This window comes from Juglans microcarpa x Juglans regia, chromosome 4S (assembly GCF_004785595.1).
Source record: "Juglans microcarpa x Juglans regia isolate MS1-56 chromosome 4S, Jm3101_v1.0, whole genome shotgun sequence".
Classification (NCBI taxonomy): domain Eukaryota; kingdom Viridiplantae; phylum Streptophyta; class Magnoliopsida; order Fagales; family Juglandaceae; genus Juglans; species Juglans microcarpa x Juglans regia.
The window spans coordinates 26,818,949-26,844,713 of NC_054601.1; the positions used below are offsets into that span (position 1 = coordinate 26,818,949).

The window sequence follows — 25,765 nt, forward strand, 5'->3', positions numbered from 1 at the left end:
AGATGAGATAAGATGAGATGAAACCATCTATGTATCCAAGCAGGGCCAAGACTCTCCAAAATTTGGATCCTAAATCTTACAACTCGTACTTGGCAATAGAATCGCGTTACCTATAGAATATAAGAGTACAACCAATCATCAGGAAATACCATACACCATACATAAATCTATATCATAACTTCAAAACCCACTTAATTCATTCCTAACAAAGTTAATTTAAAACCCACATAATTCATTCCTAACAAAGTTAAATCTATGTCATAACTTCAAAACCCACTTAATTCATTCATACATACATAACAAAACCGCCATGAGATCTGTAGTCGTTTTCTCCTTGATGATGTTGTGTGCAACAGATCTCGACGGGGTTAGCTGAATAACCCCAGAACTTGTCAATCCAACAGGTTCCAATCAGCTTCTTTCATGCCCTTCGGCTTCTTCTCCAACAACGGAAGATGAGTCTTTTTCCATAGAGATAGTCATCTATCTACATCCTTCAATACCCGTAATCTATGTCATCGAATTTCTCGATCCTTGATACCTTCACTTCTTCTCCAGCCATCATTTTTTTCAGACCCAAACCTTGGCTCTTGATACCAATTATTGTGAAAAAAGACTACAAAAATTGAAAGTAAATACAAAAAGAACTATCAAACAATCACACGACACAAGATTAATGTGGTTCAGCAACTTGCTTACGTCCACTGGAGTTGCAAATGATTTTTATTTCTTGAGGAATCACAAATACAATGAATGGGCGACTACTGTGCAACACTGTACAGCCATAGTAAATTAAACCATTATATATATAGGGTACACGATAAAAATCCTAATTTCTCAAATAAAGCGATGTTCGCTCAAGCGGCATGTCGAGCGCACATCGAGGAAACCTATTTACTAGCCAACTGCTCGAGCCATCTGTCGAGCGGCTCACGAGTGAACTCTCTGACTTGAACTCTGCTCAAGCGGTATCTCGAGCGAACTCTATGTATCGCATCTGCTCTGGCTCCCTATTGAGCAGAACTTATGCGAACTCTCTATGTAGCACCTCCGCTTGAGTGGTGTGGATCAGACTCCACAAAATTCAACAATAAGTGTTTATTATTGTAAGTTTAGTGAGTTGATTCAAAATTGATTTGTTTATTAATCATATTTTATTCAATTAACCTGTTTTGACTCAAATTCATTTTTATTAAACTTAAACCTGTTTATTTTATGTTTGATTCATGTATCATGTCATGAATTACCACTCCTTAAAAATATTGCTACCCTTTTCAATTCTCACCTACTCAATTAAAAATTGACAACTCGCTCAATTAATAACGAAATAGACTACTTGTTAGATTATAAAGTTTAAAGAAAGCTAGAAAGAACATTTATTATAGACAAAATTCTTCACCTACTCAATTAAATAAATATTTTAGAAGAGTAAAACTGTAGAATACGGCCATAAAAACATGACTTCACTCCTTAATTTCCTGCCAATCTTTGTTGAGGCTGAAGAGGAAGAATGAGTAATCTCGAGCCTATGGTGATTGTTTGGATCTCGATTGGTCTGATTTTGGGCTCGAGATGGCAGTTTGGAGAGGCAATACAATGACTGTACATACGTCTAGTGCAGTGAGTAGAAGATAAATGTAGCAAACATAAATGGAGGACCAGACATCCAGATTTACGTAAGGCCTATATCCACAAGTCGTTCGGAATACAAATTCACTATAAATAAGAGTATTTTACGATCTCTCTTAGCTCATTGTATAAATGATAATACTGAAATTTTCTATCAGGAGATTGAAAAAGTTCTCTCCCTCAGTTGCCTAGAAGAAGTCCAAAAGGAGCCTCTCAATTGTCCCATTTTGATACCGAAACGGTTTCATTTCATCTCATCCTTATAATTTTTCTAAATTTTTGTATAAAATATAATAAACAATTTAATTTTTTCAAATATCAAAACAATAATAATATTAAAAAAATATTTTATTCAACTCATCTAAAACCTTCTCATCTCACTATCCAAACAAGTCTAGCCTCGTTTGCATTCAAAACCCACATCAACTCATCTCATCTTATCATTACAACTTTCTCAAATTCTCACACAAAATATAATAAATAATTCAATATTTTCAAATTTAAAATAATTTTTTAAAATTTCTATATAAAATATAATAAATAATTTAATTTTTATTTTATTATTCATAAATCATTTCATTCCATCTCAAATTTCCACACCTTTACGTGCCTGACTTTTATTATATATCAATAATATCCAAATGGGCTATGGATATTATATCTTTTCCATCTATAATCATTCCCGTATTCGTATTTCAATTTTTCTAAAACTGTCAATTGAACCCACAATTAATGAGGTTACTGCTCTTCACGAGCTTAGTACACCGAAAAGAGCTCGATTATTGATATATAATATATATATAAGCTCGATTATTGATATATAATATATATATATATATATATACACATATAATATGGATCCTGCTAGTGGGCCGGCCATCATTTACCGTTAAGCATACTGCTAGTTTAATTTTTTTTAAACATATTTTAATACTTTTAATTATTAAAAAAAATTAAAAAATACACAACTTCACTAATAATTACTTTTTTAATTATTAACTAAATAAATTAAAAAAATAAAATAAAATGCATGAGCGATAAGATTGAGTGGGCAAACTCACAGATTCTTTTTTTTTTTTAGAAGAGGACGCTATTTCAAATTTATTGATAGTCTTCACTTGTAATTGAGAAAAACTGTAGTTACAAATAAACACCTGATTATTACAAATAATCATCAAGGACCAAAAACCATACATCCAAAAGATCTAATAGAATTACAAGTCAATCAACGACAAAACACAACTAAGAAACTTAAAAGGCAAAGACAATCCTATAGAAAAAAGTCAGCTAACACTAAAAAAAAAAAAAAAAAAAAACATGTGCAAACTCATGGATTCATTTAACATTTTCCCAATATATATATATATACACATCAAAAGTGTGCAGCTTGCTCGTATTGATCATGTCAAATATTTCAGAATATAATTCCTGAAACATAGTTCATTCTCTGTTTCCTAGATTGAGATCCTGAAAATAATTTTCTGATGTCTAGTTTCACATAATGTTTTACATTAAAAATGAGTAGAATGTTAAAAAATGGGTATTTAATCAGGATTAGGATGAAAATGTGTTGCAGGGGAATGGTGAGGCCAGGGAACAGATGTCTTAATGGCAGCATAGAGAAAGGAGGAAGGTGGTGGCAGCATCGAACGAGAGAGAGAGAGAGAGGCGTAGGCCTGATCCAAAAATGACTTACAAAGAGACATTGTTCAAGTTGACTAAAGGTATTGTTTGTTTTTACGAAACTTTTAATTCATCTCATTTTATTTTATTTAATTATTATAATTTTTTTAAATTTTTATATAAAATAAAATAAATAATTTAATTTTTTTAAATATTAAAATAAAAATAATATTAAAAAATATATTTTAATAATATTTTATTTAACTTTTAATTTCTATCTTAATTCATTTCATTTTATTTTTCACTCAATGCAAAGTTGTGACTTAAGTTCCGTACATAGGGCAAGCTCCATTTGTCATTTTGTAATTTAAATAGTCTTTTTACCTACCAACTTTGGATATATATATATATATATATTTTTTTTTGTTAAAATCTACCGCCCAAATGAGAAGTCGCGAGTAGAAAACATACTTGAATTGTGAAAAGTAACTTTTGATCTATCCAATAAAGAATTTTGTTGAATACAAGTGACTTCGTGCATTATATTACGAATTGATAATTTTTTTAATTTAAAAAAAATGGAAAAAGAATTTTGTGAGAAGAAAAAAATTTTTTATATCATAAAATTATTTTTGTCTTTAATTCACATCGTTTTCTTAAATATATATATTACATATCAATATTGATGTACAGATTAGTATATAAACTTACTTGTAATAAAATTTTTCCTTTAATAAATCCTCATAGATGGAATACTGAGGCTTAAAATTACATAGGTGGTTTCCTTGCACCAACTGTAAATTACTAATCAATTTAAAACAGATTGAGTTATAAGAGTTTTTAACTTTTGAGATGTATTTTTGTAATTTGCAATTTTGTAATTTTGTAAGCAAAACTTTTTTGTCTAGCTCCTGTTATGAAAAATTTGTAAGCCTCAAAGTCTACGCGTCAATCAATTTAAAATCTTTAAGGCTTGATTAGACATAAGGTTGTAATACAAGCGAGAGTATAAACTTTAATGCTGATGTTGACTCATTTCAATTTATTTTAAATTAATTATTAACGAGATTTATTATCTTTTCAACTTTTTATAAAAATTTTAAACTAAACTCAATCTACTTCTTATATTTCAATTTAAAAAGTTAAACAAATCTCAATCTAAAAATAATTAAACTCATTTCATTGAAACTTATAAAAATATTAATATTTACAACTCAATTCATCTTAATATCTAAGAGCTAATGTAGGATTGAATGTTCAATATGTTACAATATTCGAGCACTGTGTTTGACTAATAGAGTCTCAAAATGTGTTGCATCAGATTATTCAAATGTAAAAGAGTATGACTTTTTACTACAATAAGTTAGTGTTATGGGTCAAATTTGATTGTTACCGTAGCATGGCTAAAGAAATAAAAAATATTTTCTTCCTTACTTCCTATCTTGATTTAGTTGCAACAGTTTTTTTAAGATTATAATATTATTACTAATTAAAATATAATCAACAAAATAGTAAAATATAATAAAATTAAATAATTTAAAATTTTTAAAAAAATAAATTAATATTCTTTTATTATTATATAAAAAATATATGAATAATCCAATATAAATATTAGATGCTAATGAAATAGATAAAAGATAAATTCATGTCATATTAGTTAAAATTTAGGTTTGAGTTTAGCTATCCTAACGAGAGTGCTCTAAAAGAGAAAGGAAGAGTTGTCAGCTATATGGCTTGACTAGACATAAAACGAAGATGAGGCAAAAAGTTGGAGGATAATTAACATAAGCAAGTGAAAGGGACTTGAGAGAAAAAGAAGAACCAAAATTCCTTTGGGGGCAGAGATTTGTTTCCTTGGGAGCTGGATCGACTTATAAAGGAAAGCAGAGTGCTCCGAGATTTTTTCTGAAAGCAGAGTGCTCCGAGATTTTTTTCTTTCTTTCTTAGAGAACTCCATTGGAGTGATTGTAAAGAGTTTTGAGAGGAGGGAGAGCTTGTAATAAACTCCATTCATAGTGAATTTTGCATCCAAGACTAGTAGACGTAAGCTGTCTAGGTACTAAACCATGTAAATGCTTACCTTCTTTACTTCTAATCATTTATCGTTAAGCAAACCATGCATTGTAGCCCACCACTACCAAAGATCACCGGCTAAAATGAAAGTGATCCCACCATGCCATTGAGGGCGAAAACGAAATTAACAAAAATTAATAAAAACCATAACAACAAAAAAACAATAGAACAAATGAATAAAATAAAAATCCAGAACCTAATTAAAAAAAGAAGAAGAAGAAGAAGAAGAAGACAACAAATGACTGGTTGGCCGGCCACCAATGAGATTGATCATTGAGGGCACTATCGCAAGGATCATCTCTAGACTCGGGATGACTCAAGGCAAACCATTTGGATAAGGGATGAAGTTTTCAGTTCAACTCATTTAAAAATCTGTTACATATATCTTGAGCACGTAAGAAGTACATTGGAATAGCTTGTGTAATGGGGTGTGCAACTAGCATTCTCCTTTTGACCCCTTAAGAGAGAGATGCTTCCCTTCTCTCTAGAAACCTCCAAAGATCTGAAATCGCAGGGGAGGCGCCCTTCCTCCCCACTCCTTCTCTCTTCTCTCTCATCTCTTATTTTCTCATTTCCTTTTATTTCTGAGTATTTTTTTAGGGCTAAGTATGGAGGAAGACTGATCTGTTGCTTTCCGACATCTGACGATCACCACGCACCCCACCATGGGCTTTCCAAGAAGTTGATCAATCAGACGGGTGAAGAAATTCGCCGAACGGAGCAGTGCGCAGGCACACACGTGGTCCAAAGTTACAGGCCACGAGTGCATGTAGCCCACACGCCACCACTTAAGAGTCCCTTTCTGCCGCCACGAGCAGCTGTTCTGGGTCTAGGACTATCGACTACTTCAAACTTGACCGTATGCCATACCTCCAGGGTGGCGTGTGGCCCTCACACACCCTCACAACCTTTGTTCGTGTATTTTTTTATTCCTTCAAGACTGAAAATGTGGATCTAGATCTTCCTAAAATGCAATCCGTGTTTTTCTATGTATTTTTAATTTCTGCATTGTCTTTTGTTTTTTAGAAAAATCAAAAATAAAAAAAATCATATTTTCAAACTTTAGTTCAAAAAGTGTATCCTCCTCTCCGCTTTAGATGGAGTGTAGAGTTTGGTGCACCCTATTCCGCTTAGCTGGAGTAGGGGCTTGGTGCTTGTTTAATGTCTTTTTTCTTAAAAAAAAAAAATGATGGAAGAAGGTATGGAAGCTCATCTCTAAACAACTTTAGGAGAGAGAAAAAAAAAAGTCATCAGACTGTAAGATCAGTTGAATACAAATATTGGTTAAACTTACTTCTGTTCTAGCTTGATGCGTTCATGTTGAATAGAAATATTAATATTACACAAGCGTTGGGGAAGATAAACTGTCAATTGGATAATGATAAATTTACTATCCTCCTATCAACCTTTTACTACTCCATACATATTTTTCAAATTTTCTTAAATTTGTTTTTACTTAATGGTTAAGGATTGGTGAAGTTGTATGTTTTTTAAATTTTTTCTTCATATTTAAGGATGTTAAAAAAATACTTAAAAGAAAATAATAAGAAAATAAAAATTTCAAATACATTATAGAGTAAAAGAATAGCAAGAAGGTAATAAATCTATTATCCATTGTATAAAATTTTAAGTAGCCTCACTTGAGCTTTTAAGGCCTCGTTTTTTGTTACATAGATAAAAATGAAAGTTGAATACAAATATTACAAAGTTAAAATATTGTTAGAATATAATTTTTTTAATATAATTTTTATTTTGACTTTTAAAAAAATTGAATTATTTTTTATGTTTTGTTTGGAAGTTTAGAAAAATTATGATAATTATGTAATAATTTCATAAAAAAAATAACAGTTAAAAATTAAAAAGTAAAAAAAATTTATTAAAATGAAATGAAATAATGTTTTGAAAGTCAACCAAGTTTAAACTTTAGAGCATTAGTAGTGGGCTCAACAAAATTAAATTTTAGTCAAATGATAGCTAAGGTACAAAATAAAGTGCAATAATAAGCTCAACAAATGAACAATCATTTGAACTTCAGATTATATTACTGACCAAATTTGTTGAGCTAAGAGTATCCTCATTGGTTTGGCCAAATGAAAAGATTAGCTAAAATTTAGATAATTTGTACAAAAAAATCTCTACATTGGATTGACTATCTTTAAAATAATTTGAATTTCTGCTACAGTGATTAGCCAAATATAGAGAATCACAATTGGTTCACCAAACATTAAAATAATAATTTCTCACTCTAATTAAGTTTAATCTTAATTTTTTGTTATTAGTATTAAATGACATTTGAAAATATGAATTTTTTAATATTAATTTAATTAGAATATAATTATTATTAATATTAAATTGGTAGAATTATAAAATATGATATAAAAAAATTAAATAAAAAAATTATTAATTTATTAATATTTTATTATTATATAGAGAGTGAATGATTAATCTAATCGAATAAAAATGCTGCTGGCCAAATATTATTTTGAAAATAAAAAAGACTCTTCCAGCTTGCTATTCGTCCCGCGCAAAAAGAAAAATACGAAGCCGACCTCGTTCAATCCTGCAGCAGCAACAGCGACAACAACGACTCCCAGTAAGCCAAGTCTCCCATGTCTCTTTCTCAGTTTTTTTTTTTTTTTTCCCCCTCAGATTGATTTCACATAGTTTCTGATTTGGAGTTTTTCCAGAAAATCTCATAGGTGGCTGTTTCTCTGTTTTTGGATCTATGGAAAAGGTTTTCCATGACCGAAGGTGACCCACGGTTTGATATGGGTTTGTGTGGGTCATACAGAAATCGAGATAATACTGTTGGGTCTAAGTGGGCAGAAGGTGTGTATACGTCTAGTGTCATTAACACGGCATTATATTAAAATTATTATATTTTCATTTATTTTCACACTGCGTCAAAATAAATGAAAATATTATAATATTTTAATAAAATATTGATATATTTATTAAATCTATTATTTAATAATATTAAAAAGTGATTAACTAAATTTATAAAAATAAATTTTCTAACTAAATTTTAGAATAGGTTTAGTTATTAAATTACTTACAACTCATTATTACAATTTTTTAAAATTTTAATATAAAATATAATAAACAATTCAATTTTTTCAAATCTCAAATCAATAATAATAATAATAATAATAATAAATAATATTTTAATAATATTTTCTCAACTCAACTCAACTCAATATTTACACACATCCTTAATCAAAATTTATCGATTCCACTTCTAATACTGTATCCATCCAAATGATGGAAAAGTTAAGCCCACTCGGCTACTGATGATACAAAGTGAACAGTTATATTCTACGTGGGCATCCACCGCCTCACTCTGTCAGTCTGTCTACTAAAGTCGTGCAATTGAGGCTAGGTTTGATATAAAAATTTTATCTAATTTAATAATTATAATTATTTAAATTTTTATATAAAATATAATAAAGAATTAAATTTATTTTAAATTTTTATATAATAATTTTAATATTAAAATATAATATTTTAATACTATTTTATTCCATTTTTTTGCTGTTATCTAAATTACTATCCAAATTTACCGGATTTAAGTCTAGATCATCCCTTGTCTGCCTCACCCTGCTTCCTCACTTGCCCCCTCTCTCTCTCTCTCTACCTGATTTCAGCTTTGATTCAGACTGTTCTTCCCCAGCTCTCTCTCCTTCCTCCCTGCTGAGCTCTCAAGGGGTGTTCTGGGGTGAGCTTCGAAGTTCTCTCTTTCCCTGTATTTTTTTTCTCCCTCCTGATTTTTATCTCGTGGGTTGATATTGTTCTTTCATGGTCTGGTTTTGTTTCTTTTCATCTGATTCGTAATAAAGGTTGCTCCTTTTCTTGGTAGTACTCCATTTTTGGGGGCGATTCGACTGTTGAGGAAGTTAAATATTTACACATAAGGAGTATGTACTTAAGTTTGCTGAGTGTTATTCTTCACAGTTTGCATCGGGTCTTGCGCTAGGTGTGTTACATAATGATGATCTTTGTTTCCCATCTGATTTTGTATAGTATTTGTTGTGAAATAATCTTGGTAGACTGTTTGGGTGAAGCCACTTTACACATCCTATGTGGCATCATCCCAATCATCCAGAGAAGAAATTAGTGGAATGTAGTGTGTGCATTGTGTGCACCAGCTTCATACTCTGTGCCCATGCAAGTTCTGTTATCCGGTAGTTTGGACTTTGGAGCGTGGACTCGTATTATCTTGCATTTACCGCTGTTTCTGAGTAGGAAAAAAAAAAAGAAGAATATTCCTACTCGATTGGGCCTTTTGGATATATAATCTAAATTTAAATTTGTGCCTGGGAATCGAGTTTTCTAGCTATTATTTGAATATATATTCTCCTTTGAGTTTTTAGGGGTTTAGCTTCAATGAAAGCAAGTGATATGTGTGTGTGTGTGTGTGTGTGTGTGTGGTAAACCTGTTCGCTAGCTTCAAAACGATGCAAATTTCGACTTTCTTTTCAAAGAAAAGGTTTTCCGGCAAAAATAAATGAGCAGTCAAGAGTTGGATTATCTTGCATTATTTTTGAAAAAGCACCTCCTTTTTGGCTATCCGAACATCATTGGAAGGGAGGGATTTATGAATCCAATTACCATAGCTGAGAGCATACTTTGATTGACCCAACATTTTTAATTATGTTCAAGTAGACTTTTTGTTGGTTGTATTGCTTTCCACCTTTGTCTGTCCTCCTTTTTCCATTTTGAGGTCGTCTTATGTAATATGGTGCTAATAAGCTGTTTCATTTAGAACACATTAAACGATGGTGAAGGCTGTGGCTGTTCTTGGCAGCAATGAGGGTGTCAGTGGGACTATCTACTTCACCCAAGAAGCTGATGGTAACTTGGAAATCCTGTCTGATCATCCAGCGAGTGTAGATGTCTATTTTTCACATTTTGACAGACATTTTTGTTGCAAATTTTCAGGCGCTACAACAGTAACTGGAAATATTTCTGGCCTTAAGCCTGGTCTCCATGGCTTCCATGTTCATGCACTTGGGGACACAACAAATGGTTGCATGTCAACTGGTATAGTCCAAAGAGATGATGTTTGTTTCTTCGTATCTAAAGCATCCAGTCCAATAGCAGGGTAAACACCACTTTGCTCCACATTAATCCCTGTTGTCTTTAATTTTATTTTTAATCTACCTGCTTACAGGACCACATTTCAATCCTGCTGGCAAGGAGCATGGTGCTCCTGAGGATGAGAATCGGCATGCTGGTGATCTTGGAAATGTCACTGTTGGTGATGATGGTATGTGCTGTGTTTACCTCTATCCCCTTGGTTATTCGTTGACAGCTTCCCAATCGTTGGACTCTATCATCTTCTATAATATGCAGGGGAGTAACCCAACTTTCAGGATGAGCTGCTGAGATATTTTTTGCCCTCCCAACTTTATATGAAAAGCCAGTGGCAGCTAGTGTTTAAGTTCCTAGTTCTATCTCCTATTTCTCTTCCCTGAGTCATCTGCTATAGCTGCCCTCCTGTTTATTTTACTCTTAACTCCATTGCAACCAAGCATTTTTCATTTATCTGTGATTTTTATATTTGTTGTGGGGAGGCTACCGGCTATATGTACCAAGGAAAAGGTGAACACTTCTATGAGTACCCTTGATCTTGACTTGCCAAAGCGGCTGTAGCCAAATCAAGTGGCTCATAGATGTTAACTGGCTGGTCATTGTGAGATCTCTTTCTTCAATCTCCGTCAACAATCTGCTTAACGAACTTATCACGTTCTTTTTTTTTAGTCTTTTTTCTTTCTAATTACTGCTATTTTTAATTTTTTTGGATGGGTAAAGAGAAGGGAGAGAAGAGGGAAATGGCATAGGATTTAGCCTTTTTAAGAGACCCTTCTCAAACATCAATTGTTAATATGGGTCACCTTCCAGGTAAGCTGCTTTGATTTCCCAGCAGTTTGCGTCTAATGGTGCCTACAGTCTTCTACCAAAAAATAATATGCAGAGCAAATTGTTTCTGCTATTAGTTACCTGATAAGAAGGCCTAAGATGGGTATGTATTTTGTTCTGACACACTGTGGTGCACTAATGGATGGTATGTCTCTTGTCATACAGGGACAGCCAAGTTCACAATAATTGACAAGCAGGTGTGTTTCATCCTCTGTTTAAGATTTACTTGTGCACATATATTTAGTTACTTTTCACTGATGTATTTTACAATTTTGCAGATTCCACTTTCTGGACCAAATTCCATTATTGGAAGAGCTGTTGTTGTCCATGGAGATCAGGATGATCTTGGCAAGGGTAAACTCTTGAAACACACTGCTTGAAATTGTTCTGTTTTAGTTTTTATTTTCTGTATATTCATGATTAAAGCCAGCTATATGTAACCCACTCTAAGTCACAATTGGAGCATCTGTGTTGATAAATTGTTTTACTTGGTAAACAAGAAGAGTAAGGGCTTTTATTTTGTTTTTGTTTTTGTGTTTTTGTGGGGATAAAGGTCACCACTTTAAGCTAAAGCTCTAGATATTTAGGGTAAATATTAGAAAACTGAGATTTTGATATCCGCTTTCAAGTTTGTCAGAGGTTAAAATAATGATGTTACTCTCAAGTCTGAAGCCTTTGAATTGGTTTCTAATGTGGACTTCTGCTATTGAATTTCATTTCCCCAAGTGCTGTTGAAGTTATTCTAGAAAGGTGCATTAGAGCATCTTTGAACACTATGCGAATTCTCAAAATTGTCAAAACTTCTCATAATTCTCAAAATTTTTCATAATTTCATTCCCAAGCATCATTCAAACACAAAAACTTTTCAATTTCAAATGTTCAACTTTTTCATTTAATCATCTAATCATTACCTAATCATTATTTAAACACAAAAATCAATACAATTTTTACAAATTTCAAAACAAAATACAAAAATCAATACAACTTTTACAAACTTCAAAACAATTTTTTTTTTTTATAAGTAAAAGTAGAACTTTTGTTGATAGGAATAGGCATAGCCCAAATACACAGTAAGTATACACAGAAAATACCCAAGTTCCACTAAGCACTAGTGAGGGATACAATCAAATCATGAAAAATGTCTCATTACAACTAATGACCGAAGCCCGAGAAAATAAAGCATTATAAAAGAATCTCTTTAGCTCATCCAAGAAATGATCCATGTTTTTAAACAATATTTTTATCAAAAAAAATAATAATATTAAAACAAAATTTTAATTTTATGATTTTTTTATTCTACTCCTCTCTCATTTCCCAAAACCCAATAAAACATCTTCACTTAAACCATTTCACTACTATTCACAAAATTCTGATATACTCCAAGTGTCCAAACATGCCCTTAGATTGGTTTCTTCTTGTAGATGTACTTGTGGATTAGGGCTGTATATTTTACTGTCTCCCATTTTCCTGTGATAATCACTGTTTTTTATGTACTTATTCTATTTTCTTCATGCATTTATTGCCAATGCATTTGGATTCGATTCTTAATGCTAATGAATATTTGGACTGTAGAAACAAGGCCGGTATCCCTGGGATTCTTTGGAAATTAGATATGGAGAATGCATATGGTCATGTTAACTAGGATTTCTTATGTTACTTGGGTGGTGTGGTTTTGGGGAAAGATGGATTTCATGGATTAGGCATTGCATTACTACAGCCCCTTTTTTCGGTTTTGGTGAATAGTGTTCTGGAGGTTCTTTAACAGCTCTAGGGGATTAAGGCAAGGGGACCCTCTTTCCCCTTTTCTGTTTGTCATTATTATGGATGCACTTAGTCGTATGTTGGAAGCAGTTGTTGATGGAGGTTTTCTTTTTGGTTTCTCGGTGGGAGGTGTTAATATTTCTCATCTTCTCTTCGTTGATGATACTTTACTTTTGTTTGAGCTGGACAGTGGTCATATTCTATATTTGAGGGCTCTTTTGATTTGTTTTGAAGCTGTCTTTGGCTTGAAGGTGAATCTTTTTTTTTTTTTTTATAAGTAAAAATATTATATATATCAAAAGGAGTAACCAAGTACACTGAATGTATACAAGAAAAAACCTTGCCCATATTAGAAGCCCCTAATGACCCAAAAAGCTTGTGAAAAAATAACCTAAAATACACCAAGCCCGACCCCAACCCCTTGTTTCCCGTAGAACTAAAACTTCACCCGAAAACGCAACCCCAACCCCGTATTTCCCGTAGAACTAAAACTTCACAGTGCCCTCCCTTTAGACTTCCCTCTAATTGAGCTACCACCCTTAGTGTTGTAGTTGATTGCCCAAGAAAGACACCGTAACTCCCTGCTTTTTTTGAAACTTGATTTGGTTTTAAGCACGTGGCTTGCCTCAATTGCAGTGATTAGTTCTTGAAGGTGAATCTTTCGAAGTCTAAAATGGTTCTTGTGGATATAGTGAATAATGTTTAGGGTTTGGCGAACATTCTGGGTTGTAAGGTCTCTTTGCTGCCTTTGAAATATCTTGGTCTTCCGTTGGGGGCTGCTTTCAAGGCGAAATCTATTTGGGAGGTGTGTTAGAAAAAAATGATAGAAGGTTGGCAGGTTGGAAAATGATTTATTTGTCTAAGGGTGGTAGATTAACTCTTCTCAAAAGTATGTTATCTAACCTCCCTTCATACTTTGTTTCCTTATTTCTATTACCTGCTAGTGTGGCCTTTCAAATTGAGATGATGTTTCGTAATTTTCTTTTCGGAGGTATTGGGAAGTAAGCTTATAAGGTCCCGTTTGGATTCAGAGATGGTTTGTGAACAGTAATGAGATTTGTGAGTTGAAATTTATTAATAGTAGTGAGATGAGTTGAGATGATCTCAACTCACCTCTCAATCCAAACCGGCTTTAAGTTTCACCTTGTTGGCTGGGATAAAGTTTGTTTTCTGGTATCTTGTGGTGGTTTGGGGGTGCGTAACTTGAGGATCTTCAATAAAACACTTTTGGAGAAATGGTTATGGAGATATCACCGGGAAGGGGAGAGTTTGTGGAGAGTCGTTATAGATTCAAAATACAGGGAGTCTTAGGAGGGTTGGTGTTCTAATGAAGTGAGGGGGCTATGGTGTGGGGTTGTGGAAAAATATTCGCTCTGGCTGGGAGAGGTTTTCTAACTTTTTCAGATTTGAGGTTGGAAGAGGTTATGGTGTCTACTTTTGGTATGATGTTTGGTGTGGTTTTGTAACACCCCCTTCCCGTAGGCTAGGAGTGTCACGTATTTTTCATAAAAATAATCCGGTAATAGATCCCATAATTTCATAATTTAAAAAAAAAAAAAACTGAACTTTTATTATGCGGAAAAATGTCTAATAAAACTGTCTTCCAAAACATTAAATGAAATAAACTAAAATAAATTCATGTCATAAAAACATGTTTATTTTAGAAAGTCTGAACTAAAAATAAATAAATGCTCCTTCTACTCCTGGCCTGCCTGCTCGTAATCATCATCCTCACCTGGGTGGTTAAAAAAAACATGAAAACAAATTAAAATGAGTCGATGACTCAGTAAGAAATCTATCACAACGTAAACGTAATAAACATAAGATTTTCATAACAACTTTCATGCTGAGCTAAAAAAATTCATGACTGTTCATGCTGATGCTTATGCTATGTATGACTGTTTTAACTGAATTAACTGACTGATCTGACTGATTTATCTGATTTAACTGGCCAACACACTTAACCCTGTGTGCAAGGTTGTGCACCAGCCCCACATCCCACTGCAGCAAGGGGAACTGTTGATAGTATTCTAGCATACTATGGTGGATCACGACTGAGTTCATGGCTTGCACACCACCCTGTACTGAATTGAACTGCATTGGTACCATGCATCTGAATGGCCATCTTATTAACTGATCTGATATTATCTTACACTTGAATTTAAGATGGCTTAAGTGTCTTATACACATGAGATGCATGACATACTACATACATAATCATAAATTTTGAATTTAAACATGATGCGGAATGACATGGTCGTATGCTATGCTAGACGACATGCTTGCATATGACATGAGCGGTTCATAAATAGTGGCTGTCAATGAACTGGCTTGGATAATACATACATATAAGCTAACTGTGATGATCCTAATTTATGATCAAATTTACTTACCTTGATGCGTTTCTTCTTGAATAATATTTCGTAACTTGAGACCTATATTCAATAAATAACTATCACTAAATTGTTTGGAAATAAATAAATGCTAATATCTTACTTAACTAAACTCGAAATTCTAAAATATAGTCAAACCAATATTTGTTTAACACTAAAATCAATAATTCATAGTATTTAAATTACTTAAAATACTAATTTATAATTTAGTAGAAATACTCTAGCTATTTTAAAATAATTCACAAAAACTTAAATTCTTAAACTAAGTTTCATTTCTCAACATAATTATTAAATCTTATAAGAAACTTAATAAATTCCATTAAATTCTTAACATAGAAATTTTATTAAAATCTTACTAAATTGACAAAGGAAATATTAACTCAAATATTAGACTTAAAATTTATACTTTAAAACATATTTCCAATTCTTTAAACATTTTTATTAAAATGAAGCTTTAACTAACTATATTTATTTAACAAAAATAAATTCAACTAGTAATATTAAACTCAATAAAATCACTAAAATAATTAATGAAATAAAATAAGATCAAGTCTAACTTAAAATATAAGTTCAATCAAACATTATTATAATCTGCAAAAAGTCAAAACTCTGGCCCATAAATATAATACTGTACTACATGAGCCCAAACAGGAAATAAGCCCATCCCAACCTCATACGGGCCTAAGGCCCAAGGCCCATCAAAAAGAAACCCACGGGTTCTTCAAGAACCAGAGTACACGGCAACCAAATAACACAGAGTAGAGAGAAAGGGTCTGCGATGGTCCGAAACTCACCAAGAGGGAGGGGCTGACTCGGCGACGGCCCTGGGTGGTTGGGAGTGGCCGGCGGCGCGACTGGGGGTTCCTATGGTGGTGCGGCACCTAGTGAGAGAAAGAGAGAGAGAGTTTAGAGAGAGGAACTACTAAATCGAAACCAAGAGAGAGAGAGAGCTGTGGCGGCCGAGGCCTTACTGGAGAAATGAGTGGCTCGACGGGGGTTGTGGGTCGGCGGCTTCTGTGTCGTCGAGGAGAGGTTCGGCGCCTCTTGAGGTGGCCACCGAGGAGAAGGGGCGACGGCACTGGTTCGGCAACAGGGGTTTTTCGCAACTCACAAGTTTGTCTTCTCATGTATAGGTAAGCACGTTTTATAATGGTAGGTGATAGAGAATTAGAGAAACCCTAGAAGAGCATAGACGTGCACGTGCAAGAGAGTGGAGACGTGCATGTATAGAAGATACTGGGCAACAGAGTTGGATTTTCCACTAGGATGCTAGCGAAAATCACTGAGAAAAAATACGGGTTTGGTGGTTTGAAGTTCTCAAACAGAGGCTAACAATGTGATGAGGTTCGGTGACTAGAAGAAAAATTAAACTTTAAATTTCAAAACAAAACCGTAGTAAACATAATCTGATACACTTTAGAAATCCTTATTAAAACAAAACTCTAACAAATCATAAATAGCAACTATAATAGAAAATATAAAGATAAAGTAAATATAAATTCTGATAAAACTATAATCATAAAAATATAAATTCTAAAATAAAAGTTTACTAGGAAAAATTACTTATATACCCTAAAATCAAAACTGGTATGTCATAGGTTTAGGGCTCTTAAGTATGTTTTTCCTACTCTTTACCAGATGTCTAGTGACAAAAGAAGCTTTGGTGGCTGGCTTGTTGGTGTGTTCTTGTGATATCCCTTATGATAAGGATAAGGGTAGGTGGTGTATGAGATCCCACATTGCTTGAGAATGAGAAGTTCTTGCTCTTTATAAGGTTCCAATGGGGTTCCAATTGTATCATTGACTAGTCCTTTTGGAGTATAGGCCATGTGGTTTGAGCTTTCCATTGGAGCATTACAGTTCTAATGGTTCTTTCCATTGGAATGTCAGTTTGTTTAGAGCGGCTCATGACTGGGAATTTGGAATGTTTGCTGATTTTTTGGACTTCTTGTATTCTATGTTCTTTTGTTTGGTAATGTGATGGAGGATAGGGTGATTTGGACTCTTGATGGAAATTCTAGGTTCTCGGTGCATTCCTATTATAAGGCTCTTGCGTCTTGCGGGGTTCTCTAATGATCATTGTTTTCCTTGGAAGGCTGTTTGGAAGTTTTAAGGTCCCTCCTAAGATTGCTTTCTTTATATGGACTGCTTCTCTTGGGAGAAACCTCACCACTGACAATATGAGGAAACGGGGTCTCATCATTATGGATTGGTATTTTTTGTGTAAGAAAAATGGGGAATATGTGGATCATCATCTATTGTTACTTGTGATGTGGCTAGGTTCTTGTGGAATGAGATTACTAACAGGACTGGTGTGGTGTAGGTTATGCCTGGCAGAGTTGTTGAAATTGTGCTGGACAGGTATTAGGGGAAATATTCACATGCTGCTGTGTGGAAGATGATTATTCCTCTTTGTATTATGTGGTGTATGTGGATGGAGAGAAATAAGAGGTGCTTTGAAGACCAGGAGCCATTCCTTGGATGAGCTGAAGAGATTTTTTTTTATAATACATTATTCTCTTGGGCGCCAGAGTATTTAGTTATAGTGAGGGCAGTTTTCATGATTTGCTTGTATCTCTCATTGTTGTTTATTGGTACTTAGGCTTATTCTGTGTATACTTCCTGTGTACTTGAGCTAAGCCTTTTCCTATTAATAAAGTCTACTTTTACTTAAAAAAATTTTTATTGCCACTTCTAACTTAATATAATTATTTGATATGTAGGGGGACATGAGCTTAGCAAAAGCACCGGAAATGCTGGTGGCCGAGTAGCTTGTGGTATGTAAATTATCCAAATCACCCTGAAGTATAATCGATGCATAATTTAAAGCCCATTTTTAATTTGTCTATTTGATCTATGAAAAAATCTGCATTGTGGTTTTTTCTATATTCTTTTGTCTTGTCTTTTACCTTCTGCTCGCATGATGTTTAATATTACCTCGGAATTTTGTGCAGGTATTATTGGTCTGCAAGGATGAACTGCTGCTCCCAAAACCGTTCATCTAGTGTGTAGCATTATCTCCTGAAGTAGGCTTGTGAAGGACTTCCTGAGTACTCTTCTAAATAAATGACAAACCTTTGCGTTGGGTCTGTTTTTGTGATAAAAAATTGGGTGCTTGTGCTTTGTTTCCTTTTCATGTAATGCCGACCTCTTTCTTATCAGTATTACATAATGTTGAACAAATTTTCTTTCGCCTTAGTTTTAATGGATCTTCTTTCTTCCATCAGGTTTAAATTGCCCCTTTTCATCTCTGTTCCAGATGATAATACGAAAACGTTACGAATAATTGTGATTGTACATGGTCTAACATGCTAGAATACACATAAATATAGCATTGAGAAATGAAGTGAAATGCCCCTGGGCATATAAATAGCTACTGCAAATTTTGTGAATGGCATTCGTTGTATGATACTGCAGCCATCCTGTGATGTGGCATACTTCCACTGAGGGTAATCCTCTTTATTATTATTTTAACTTCTCAATGTTCTCATCCGCATGCACGCAAGGGATGTACCAGGCATCCACCAGTGTCTCTCAATCTATCATTTAAGGGTCATGCATTTTTTCATGCTAGATCTTATTAGAAAAACCCAGTGAACCAAACATCTCACTTACACACAACGAAGTACGAGAGCATCGTAACCCCTTGTCCAAATATCATTGACAATCTTTCTTTAGTCATGAGAAAATTAAACTCATTTAAAAGTGCAGGCATCACAATAACTTAACTACACCCCCACAAAGGAAGCAACTGGGAATCAGAAGGGGGTGGCAAGAGATATCAGATTTTTGTTAAAAGAACTAGAAAAATGGAGAGTAGTCAAGATACATCGATCACAAAATCGATGTGCGCATTCAATAGTGCAATGGGCATATTCCAACAATAAGTTTGGAAAAATCTCTTTGATAGAAATTCCACCATGTTTATTAGATTTGCATTAGGCACTAGAAGCATGATCTGATATGGCCTGAAATGGTTTGTAATATGATCTATTCTCTTGTAGTAATGCCATTTTCACTAATGAAGTCACTTAAAAAAAAAAAAAAAAAAAAAAAAAAAAAAAGAACTTAACAACACCCAACAACTTATTATCACAATAATAACCACGATGTCAATTGACGTATTAAAAAAAAGGGGCAAACCCCTTCCAGAGCTAGGTGCAAACACAATCAGCTCTAAATGAATTTCTTTTTTATTGGTACAATCAGATCAGCTATACATGATATGCAGCAGTTTCAAAAGATTATGGTGCACAGCCATCTCGCTACCCTATTGTATCCACATCCTTTATGCTCTCTGGGCCTTCCCGCGGAGATATTCCCAGTGCAGAAGCAAATATTTCACAAGCTGGTTCAAAGGCATGTGGTGCGTTACTGTCCATAAGATGTATGCAACCTACAACACATTCTACATTCTTTGCTTGGCCGCCTTCTCATTGCCCTTGATTAAAACTCCGTTCGGTTGGTGACCCAGGAACAAAGGGAACAAAACCCCGGCCACCAAATACGGGGCGCATGAAGGCATCATCGAATTTACGCCAGTACCGATGAACAGTGTGTGTAGGAGTGGCCAGGAGTGCACGTATGCTGCTTGGTCGGGTAATTTCGGGAAGGTTAAACTCAGAATCCTGCCCCTCTCTAAGAAGAGGCACAGAATCCTGCCCCTCTCCAAGAAAAGGCACAGTTACAGATTTTGGAGTAGACGAATCTGACTGTACCTTGCTGGCTGTGTGTCTTGGATGTGGAAGCAAGAACCTTATAAGAGGTTTAGTCAGCAAACCAAACACCTGACCAGAAACAAATATGAAGTGTTATTACCATTACCAAGAACATTGAAATTTCATATGCAAAACTCATTCATACAACATCGCAAGCAATCCTAATGCCAAAAGCAACCATAAATGTAACTTTTTTCCTTACAAAAATTCATGTGAAGGGCAGTTGGTTTTCTTGTTCCCCTAAGAAGCATCGTTCCTCTTAAGAAAATAACACATATATAGAGCTCACCCAAAACCTCAATTGGAATCATGGTGGAACTGATCCACTTTAATTGTATCTACATAAAATTCTGTCCATGATGCTCTTGCCAAACAAATAATAAAGAATAAATATGGAGGAAGCAGGCATCTGACAGCAAGCCCTCGTCCAATGGAGCTTTGAGCAATGGAACACCCATATTCTTGATAGCTAAGAAGCTTAACGGTGAAGACCATAACAGCAAGCAACATATTTGCAATTTCTCTTTTCATTGTAAATGAATCAGCTAATTCTCAGAAAATACAAACCCTTGGCATATCAAGAGGCCAGATTGGGCTCTTTTAATGTGACATCAGAAGATGTGCCAAGTAAATAAGTTTGACCCTCAATGGACCAACCATGTACACAATAAAATTAAAAGTGAACGAAAAAAGAATGGAAAGATTAATATTTATCACTATAGAACAAATTAAATCAAGTCAATATGATTTCACAGATCACAGAAAAGGCAGTAGACATCCCACCACTGTGCTGAAGAGAACAACAGTTATGGTGCTGGTGATCATGATTGCATTTCCTCGCAATTGAGTATGCCCTGACCTTGTGAACTGCATTTAGAAAAGTAAAAGGTTTACTAAATTTTCCACTGCTACCATCTCTCTATCTGTCTCTCACCCACGCACGCATGCATGCACCATTCAAGTGTTCTTATTTCAAGTGGAAGAGCATAAAAGAAACTGAAATTTCCCTCTGACGAATTATTTCTTAACAAATTTTCTATTTAGTTATAAATATAACAGCGTGTCCATATCTTACCTGATTATAAGCGAGTGCTATAGACACAGCACCTCTCATGAGACCAGCCCACCATATTACCACCTACAACAATAAATATGGTGGTGAGATTTGGTACATCAATGAAGTACGAGAAAAACAGAATTATGCTGCAAAAGAAACAGAAAGCATACTTGTTGCCTGAAGTTGATTTTTTCCTTTGGAGATTTTTTAACTAAGTTGATTAAAAATGATAAGGGGAAAACAAAGGCTGCTCTTCCGGCCATAATCAGACCTAGCAGTATTGAACTCACTGCAACAGATGTTCCAGGACTGCAAAAAGCAAAATAAGCATTGCATGTTAGAGAAATAAATAATGTCTCAGCAAGGCAGCTATATCATACATTTTTTCTGAAAAATTACATAGACTGCTACTACTACTACTAATAGATATAAGGTTCAACATATTAAGAGCTTGGAACTAAAAGGACTATTAGTCATCTGCTCTTATGCTGATAATACCTGCCACTGACAAATCTCCACTTTTCAATGTCCAAGGCATCCATTCCAACATAAACGAAGATAAAGATCTCAGCAACAAATGAAAGGGTTGCAAAAGCATGCCTGTGATAATTTGAAGGAAAATCTAAAGCATTAGGTATATGACAAATTGACCTTTGTTCTGCATATGAAAAATGGGTTAAAATGGCTTGATAGCTTCTAAGAAGAATTACTTGGTAGTGATTCGTGAACACTCAGTCACATTGTGCCAGGTGTAATGGGACTTCACAATCCCACAAAAGAATACCGTGAGAATGCCACTCAAATAGAACAACTGCATAACAGATTAAATACAGTAGCACCTTAGTGAGATGAAAAATAATTAGCAATCTATCAAATCTGCCGTCTACATAAAGCATTTGAAGCATAGAAAGAGAAATGAGTGCCGTTAAACTATTAGACATCTTACTTCAGCCATCATATATGAAAGGTATGCCATGAGCATCATAAGAGCAACTTCACGATCTGTAGAGTGCCTAAATCATGAGAAAAATTGTATTATCAGAATTTCGTTTTAGTATATGATTCTAATACTTCTTTCCTCCATCAGTTAAAAGTTTCTTCAGAAGCCAAATCAGGAGACCTTAAATATTAGGTGTCACCAGACCACTTTCAACAAATAAAAACCTAGCGTACGATCTAAAGACCAAACAAAGCATCTTCTTATTATGAGACTAGGTCCATTTTCAACATTAGTATAATAACAATGGAATACTATTGTTACCTATAAAAAAAAAACAATGGAATACTATTGTTGCAATACCAGTAAAAGCAACTGACTCGATCATTCCAATTCTGACAAACGTACCTTCCAAAATACAGCTTTTTGATGATCTATGCACTTAGCAGCCCGGTCTGCAGGGGGAAAGAGATGTCATACTGCAGGAGAATGGCACATGTAGCATAACACACGTGCATTAATACATATGAATCTATGAGAGAGAGAGAGAGAGAGAGAGAGAGGCTTACTATCACCCCAAGCATTGTGCTTGTGAGAAACAAATAAAAGAAGTTGCCAATAAAATGCAAACCAATCCTGGGGTCGATATGATTGAGGTCAACCCTCCCCAAATACAAGACTGTAGAGTAAAGGCGTCTCATCCTGATTAAGCACCTGCACCATCACACGAAAGTTCAGGTTTGAAGTGTAGATACCTTATCCGATTGAAGACATGATAACATGCTGATATCTGCTATACCTGCAATGTACATACAGAGTCCGTGGCAGCAAATATTGCACCGATTGCTGAAATAACGGATCAATACAGTCAGAATGAAACAGCAAACAAAGTTACTCGAAAAAGAAAATTGGCAAATGTAGTACCTAGATAATCCCCAATATCCAGCGAACCAATATCCAATTTTTTGAAGAACTGAGTAACCCCTGGATCAAGCATCAGAATTTTACAGTCACAATAAGATGGTAATATAAAACCCAATAGCTCAAACTCTTTTTTTCTTTATTTGCTAGGCCTAACATGCTTTAATCCAAATCAGAAGGGTATTTGATACAAACATGGTGAACAAAATAAAAATTTATTGAAAAGACTCGTGTACATTATTTGGCCAAAGAAATAATGTACAAAGTGACTTAGACAGAGTAAACTGTCGAGTATGGATGCATATATCACTCTCATTCCATCCTCTAACACCAAAGAAATTAGTAATATGCCTTCAAAATAATATCTAAAACTAAAGAGTAGGTGTCCACCCAACGCAATCACACAGATACTGAATATAAACTGTCAGATAAGAGAATTATCACTTTTTTGCACAAGAAAAGAACAGTTTCATTTTTAGGAATGATTCTCTGCTATGTAATGGTCTCTCCTCAAAGATTGCACAAAACAGAAGAGTGGGAATTATCAGTTCTAAGCATAGGTAAGTACTAAAAGTCCGGATGAAATTGCTTCAAACAGAGAATTTTCTGCCGAGTGAACTTACAGGTAAAGTTCAAGAGAAAAGCAACTATACATTTCTAGTGGATAAATCCTCCTATAGATTGGTATGACCAAACACAGATGGCTCTCTAACCACCAAGAAAGAAGGTTAGGGTGATGCTTTGAGAGGGCAGCTGCTCTTGCTTTTGCTGCTGTATGAGTCTAGAATTGTCTTACAGCATGAATTGGGAGCGATTGACAGTAATTAATTTTTTAATAGCTTGGAGGGTCGTAAGAAGAATGGGGACATGCCACTGACTCCATGAATATGGCCATATTTTGAATGAGCAGCACAGTGCCATGAAAAAATCTTTGAAGAGGAGATTTTCGGATCGCTTGGTCGCTTTGAAATCACTGATAATACCATCAGTCAGAGAAGTCATAATCTAATTGGCTGCATTGCTAATAAATGGTATCATCTATATATAGAAATTGTCTTAAAAGAGATTCAAACTATCTTTATATTATCTGCGTGGGATATTGTTCTATGTACCCTTTCTATTAGTTTGCCAAAACAGCTGGTGAAAAGGAAATAATGATAATAACAATACTATCCTCTAGAGACCTCATCACTTTATCTTCTAATCACATGGTGCCAATTAGACTAGAACCCAGACTGCTATAATTACCTCCTCTGTGTGCTACTCTCAGGTAGAAGGCTGAAAACCATATGTCCCAACAACCCTACAAAGAACCACTATATGATTACCAACAAAGTTTACTCTGTCAGTGCAGAAACACAATAGGAACTGTTTGTTCAAGCGATCATTGAAATTGGGATTGAGTGAAAAGTTAAGAGTCGAAGACCCCCTGCTGTTCCAATTACTAAAGAAACCTTATGATTTGACAACTCCCAAACAAATTTAAGGCACAGTTTGCTACATATTCTAGGGTGGCAGAAATTTTTTATAAAAATTACATTGTTAACATAAGATTAGCGATTCTTAATGTGAAGATATCAATTTGAACCAATAAAAAGTTAAAAAAAATGTGTGGTGCCCATTTCAACAAAAACACAATTGTGAACTACTTATTGCAACCATGCTTTTTGGTGAAATCAAATTAAACTGATGAAGTCCCAGCTGATGACGTAGGAACAGAAACTAAGTATACATCTCGAGATTTTCAAATCATTCAAACACTGGAATAAAATTTCCACACTTTTATGTGAAATGCCACATTGGGCACGTTTCATTTGTAAACACTCCATGGCTTCCAGTAAACCATAAAATCTCTTCCTGTTACTTATGCAGCCAAGTATACCACTTCATGGTGTATCAATTAAATTTCTACAATTAGATCTTTAAACAGACGTACCATTTGAAAGCTTGTAAAACTTATTTTGCAAGTAATCAAGAATTGCGTTGAAGAACACAAAAGGCATAGTCCGCATATGACAGCTCATAACATTTGTGCGCAAGAATGTCATAGTTCTTTTAAATCTTTATATGTTTGAAAGAGAAATGATTTGTACAGTTTTAGGGTGTGCAAGCCCCCCACACACCTCCCTTTGAAAAATGTAGGCAAATAGGCACTATTTATTTTCCAAAGGAGTGTGCGAGGCTTAATCGTCCTAAGACTGTATCTAGCATTACTTATGTTGAAATTGCCTAATCAATGAACAATGCGCTCTCTCTCTCTCTTTGAAAATAGCATATATTGTCTATTTGATCTATGAAAAAATCTGCATTGTGGGTTTTTTCTATATTCTTTTGTCTTGTCTTTTACCTTCTGCTCGCATGATGTTTAATATTACCTCGGAATTTTGTGCAGGTATTATTGGTCTGCAAGGATGAACTGCTGCTCCCAAAACCGTTCATCTAGTGTGTAGCATTATCTCCTGCAAGTAGGCTTGTGAAGGACTTCCTGAGTACTCTTCTAAATAAATGACAAACCTTTGCGTTGGGTCTGTATTTGTGATCTAAAATTGGGTGCTTGTGCTTTGTTTCCTTTTCATGTAATGCCGACCTCTTTCTTATCAGTATTACATAATGTTGAACAAATTTTCATTCGCCTTAGTTTTAATGGGTCTTCTTTCTTCCATCAAGTTTAAATTGCCCATTTTCATCTCTGTTCCTGATGATAATACGAAAACGTTACGAATAATTGTGATTG

The 25,765-nt window shown here is 34.4% G+C and overlaps 1 protein-coding gene, 1 non-coding gene and 1 pseudogene across 6 annotated transcripts; 2 read left to right on the plus strand and 1 right to left on the minus strand.

The window, feature by feature from the left end:
* The first annotated feature begins 8,915 nt into the window (after nucleotides 1–8,915).
* LOC121262414 (superoxide dismutase [Cu-Zn]) lies at nucleotides 8,916–25,668 on the plus strand. 5 transcript variants are annotated; one of them, XM_041164895.1, is made up of 9 exons: nucleotides 8,916–9,040; nucleotides 10,088–10,176; nucleotides 10,264–10,365; nucleotides 10,496–10,591; nucleotides 11,410–11,441; nucleotides 11,523–11,598; nucleotides 18,122–18,175; nucleotides 18,353–18,394; nucleotides 18,628–18,888. In XM_041164895.1, exons 2-8 carry the CDS (start codon nucleotides 10,101–10,103, stop codon nucleotides 18,373–18,375), a joined length of 459 nt encoding a protein of 152 aa, XP_041020829.1. In that variant the 5' UTR covers nucleotides 8,916–9,040; nucleotides 10,088–10,100; the 3' UTR covers nucleotides 18,376–18,394; nucleotides 18,628–18,888. The 5 variants fall into 5 exon arrangements, with proteins under 5 accessions (XP_041020829.1, XP_041020828.1, XP_041020825.1 ...); XM_041164894.1 differs by lacking the exons at nucleotides 18,353–18,394; nucleotides 18,628–18,888 and adding an exon at nucleotides 25,424–25,668; XM_041164891.1 differs by lacking the exons at nucleotides 18,122–18,175; nucleotides 18,353–18,394; nucleotides 18,628–18,888 and adding an exon at nucleotides 19,613–20,018.
* Nucleotides 10,969–11,074, plus strand: LOC121263887. Its single transcript, XR_005940373.1, has one exon. It is a non-coding gene; the product is annotated as a small nucleolar RNA snoR109 (small nucleolar RNA).
* Nucleotides 19,832–23,137, minus strand: LOC121262421 (annotated as a pseudogene).
* Nucleotides 25,669–25,765: the final 97 nt, after the last annotated feature.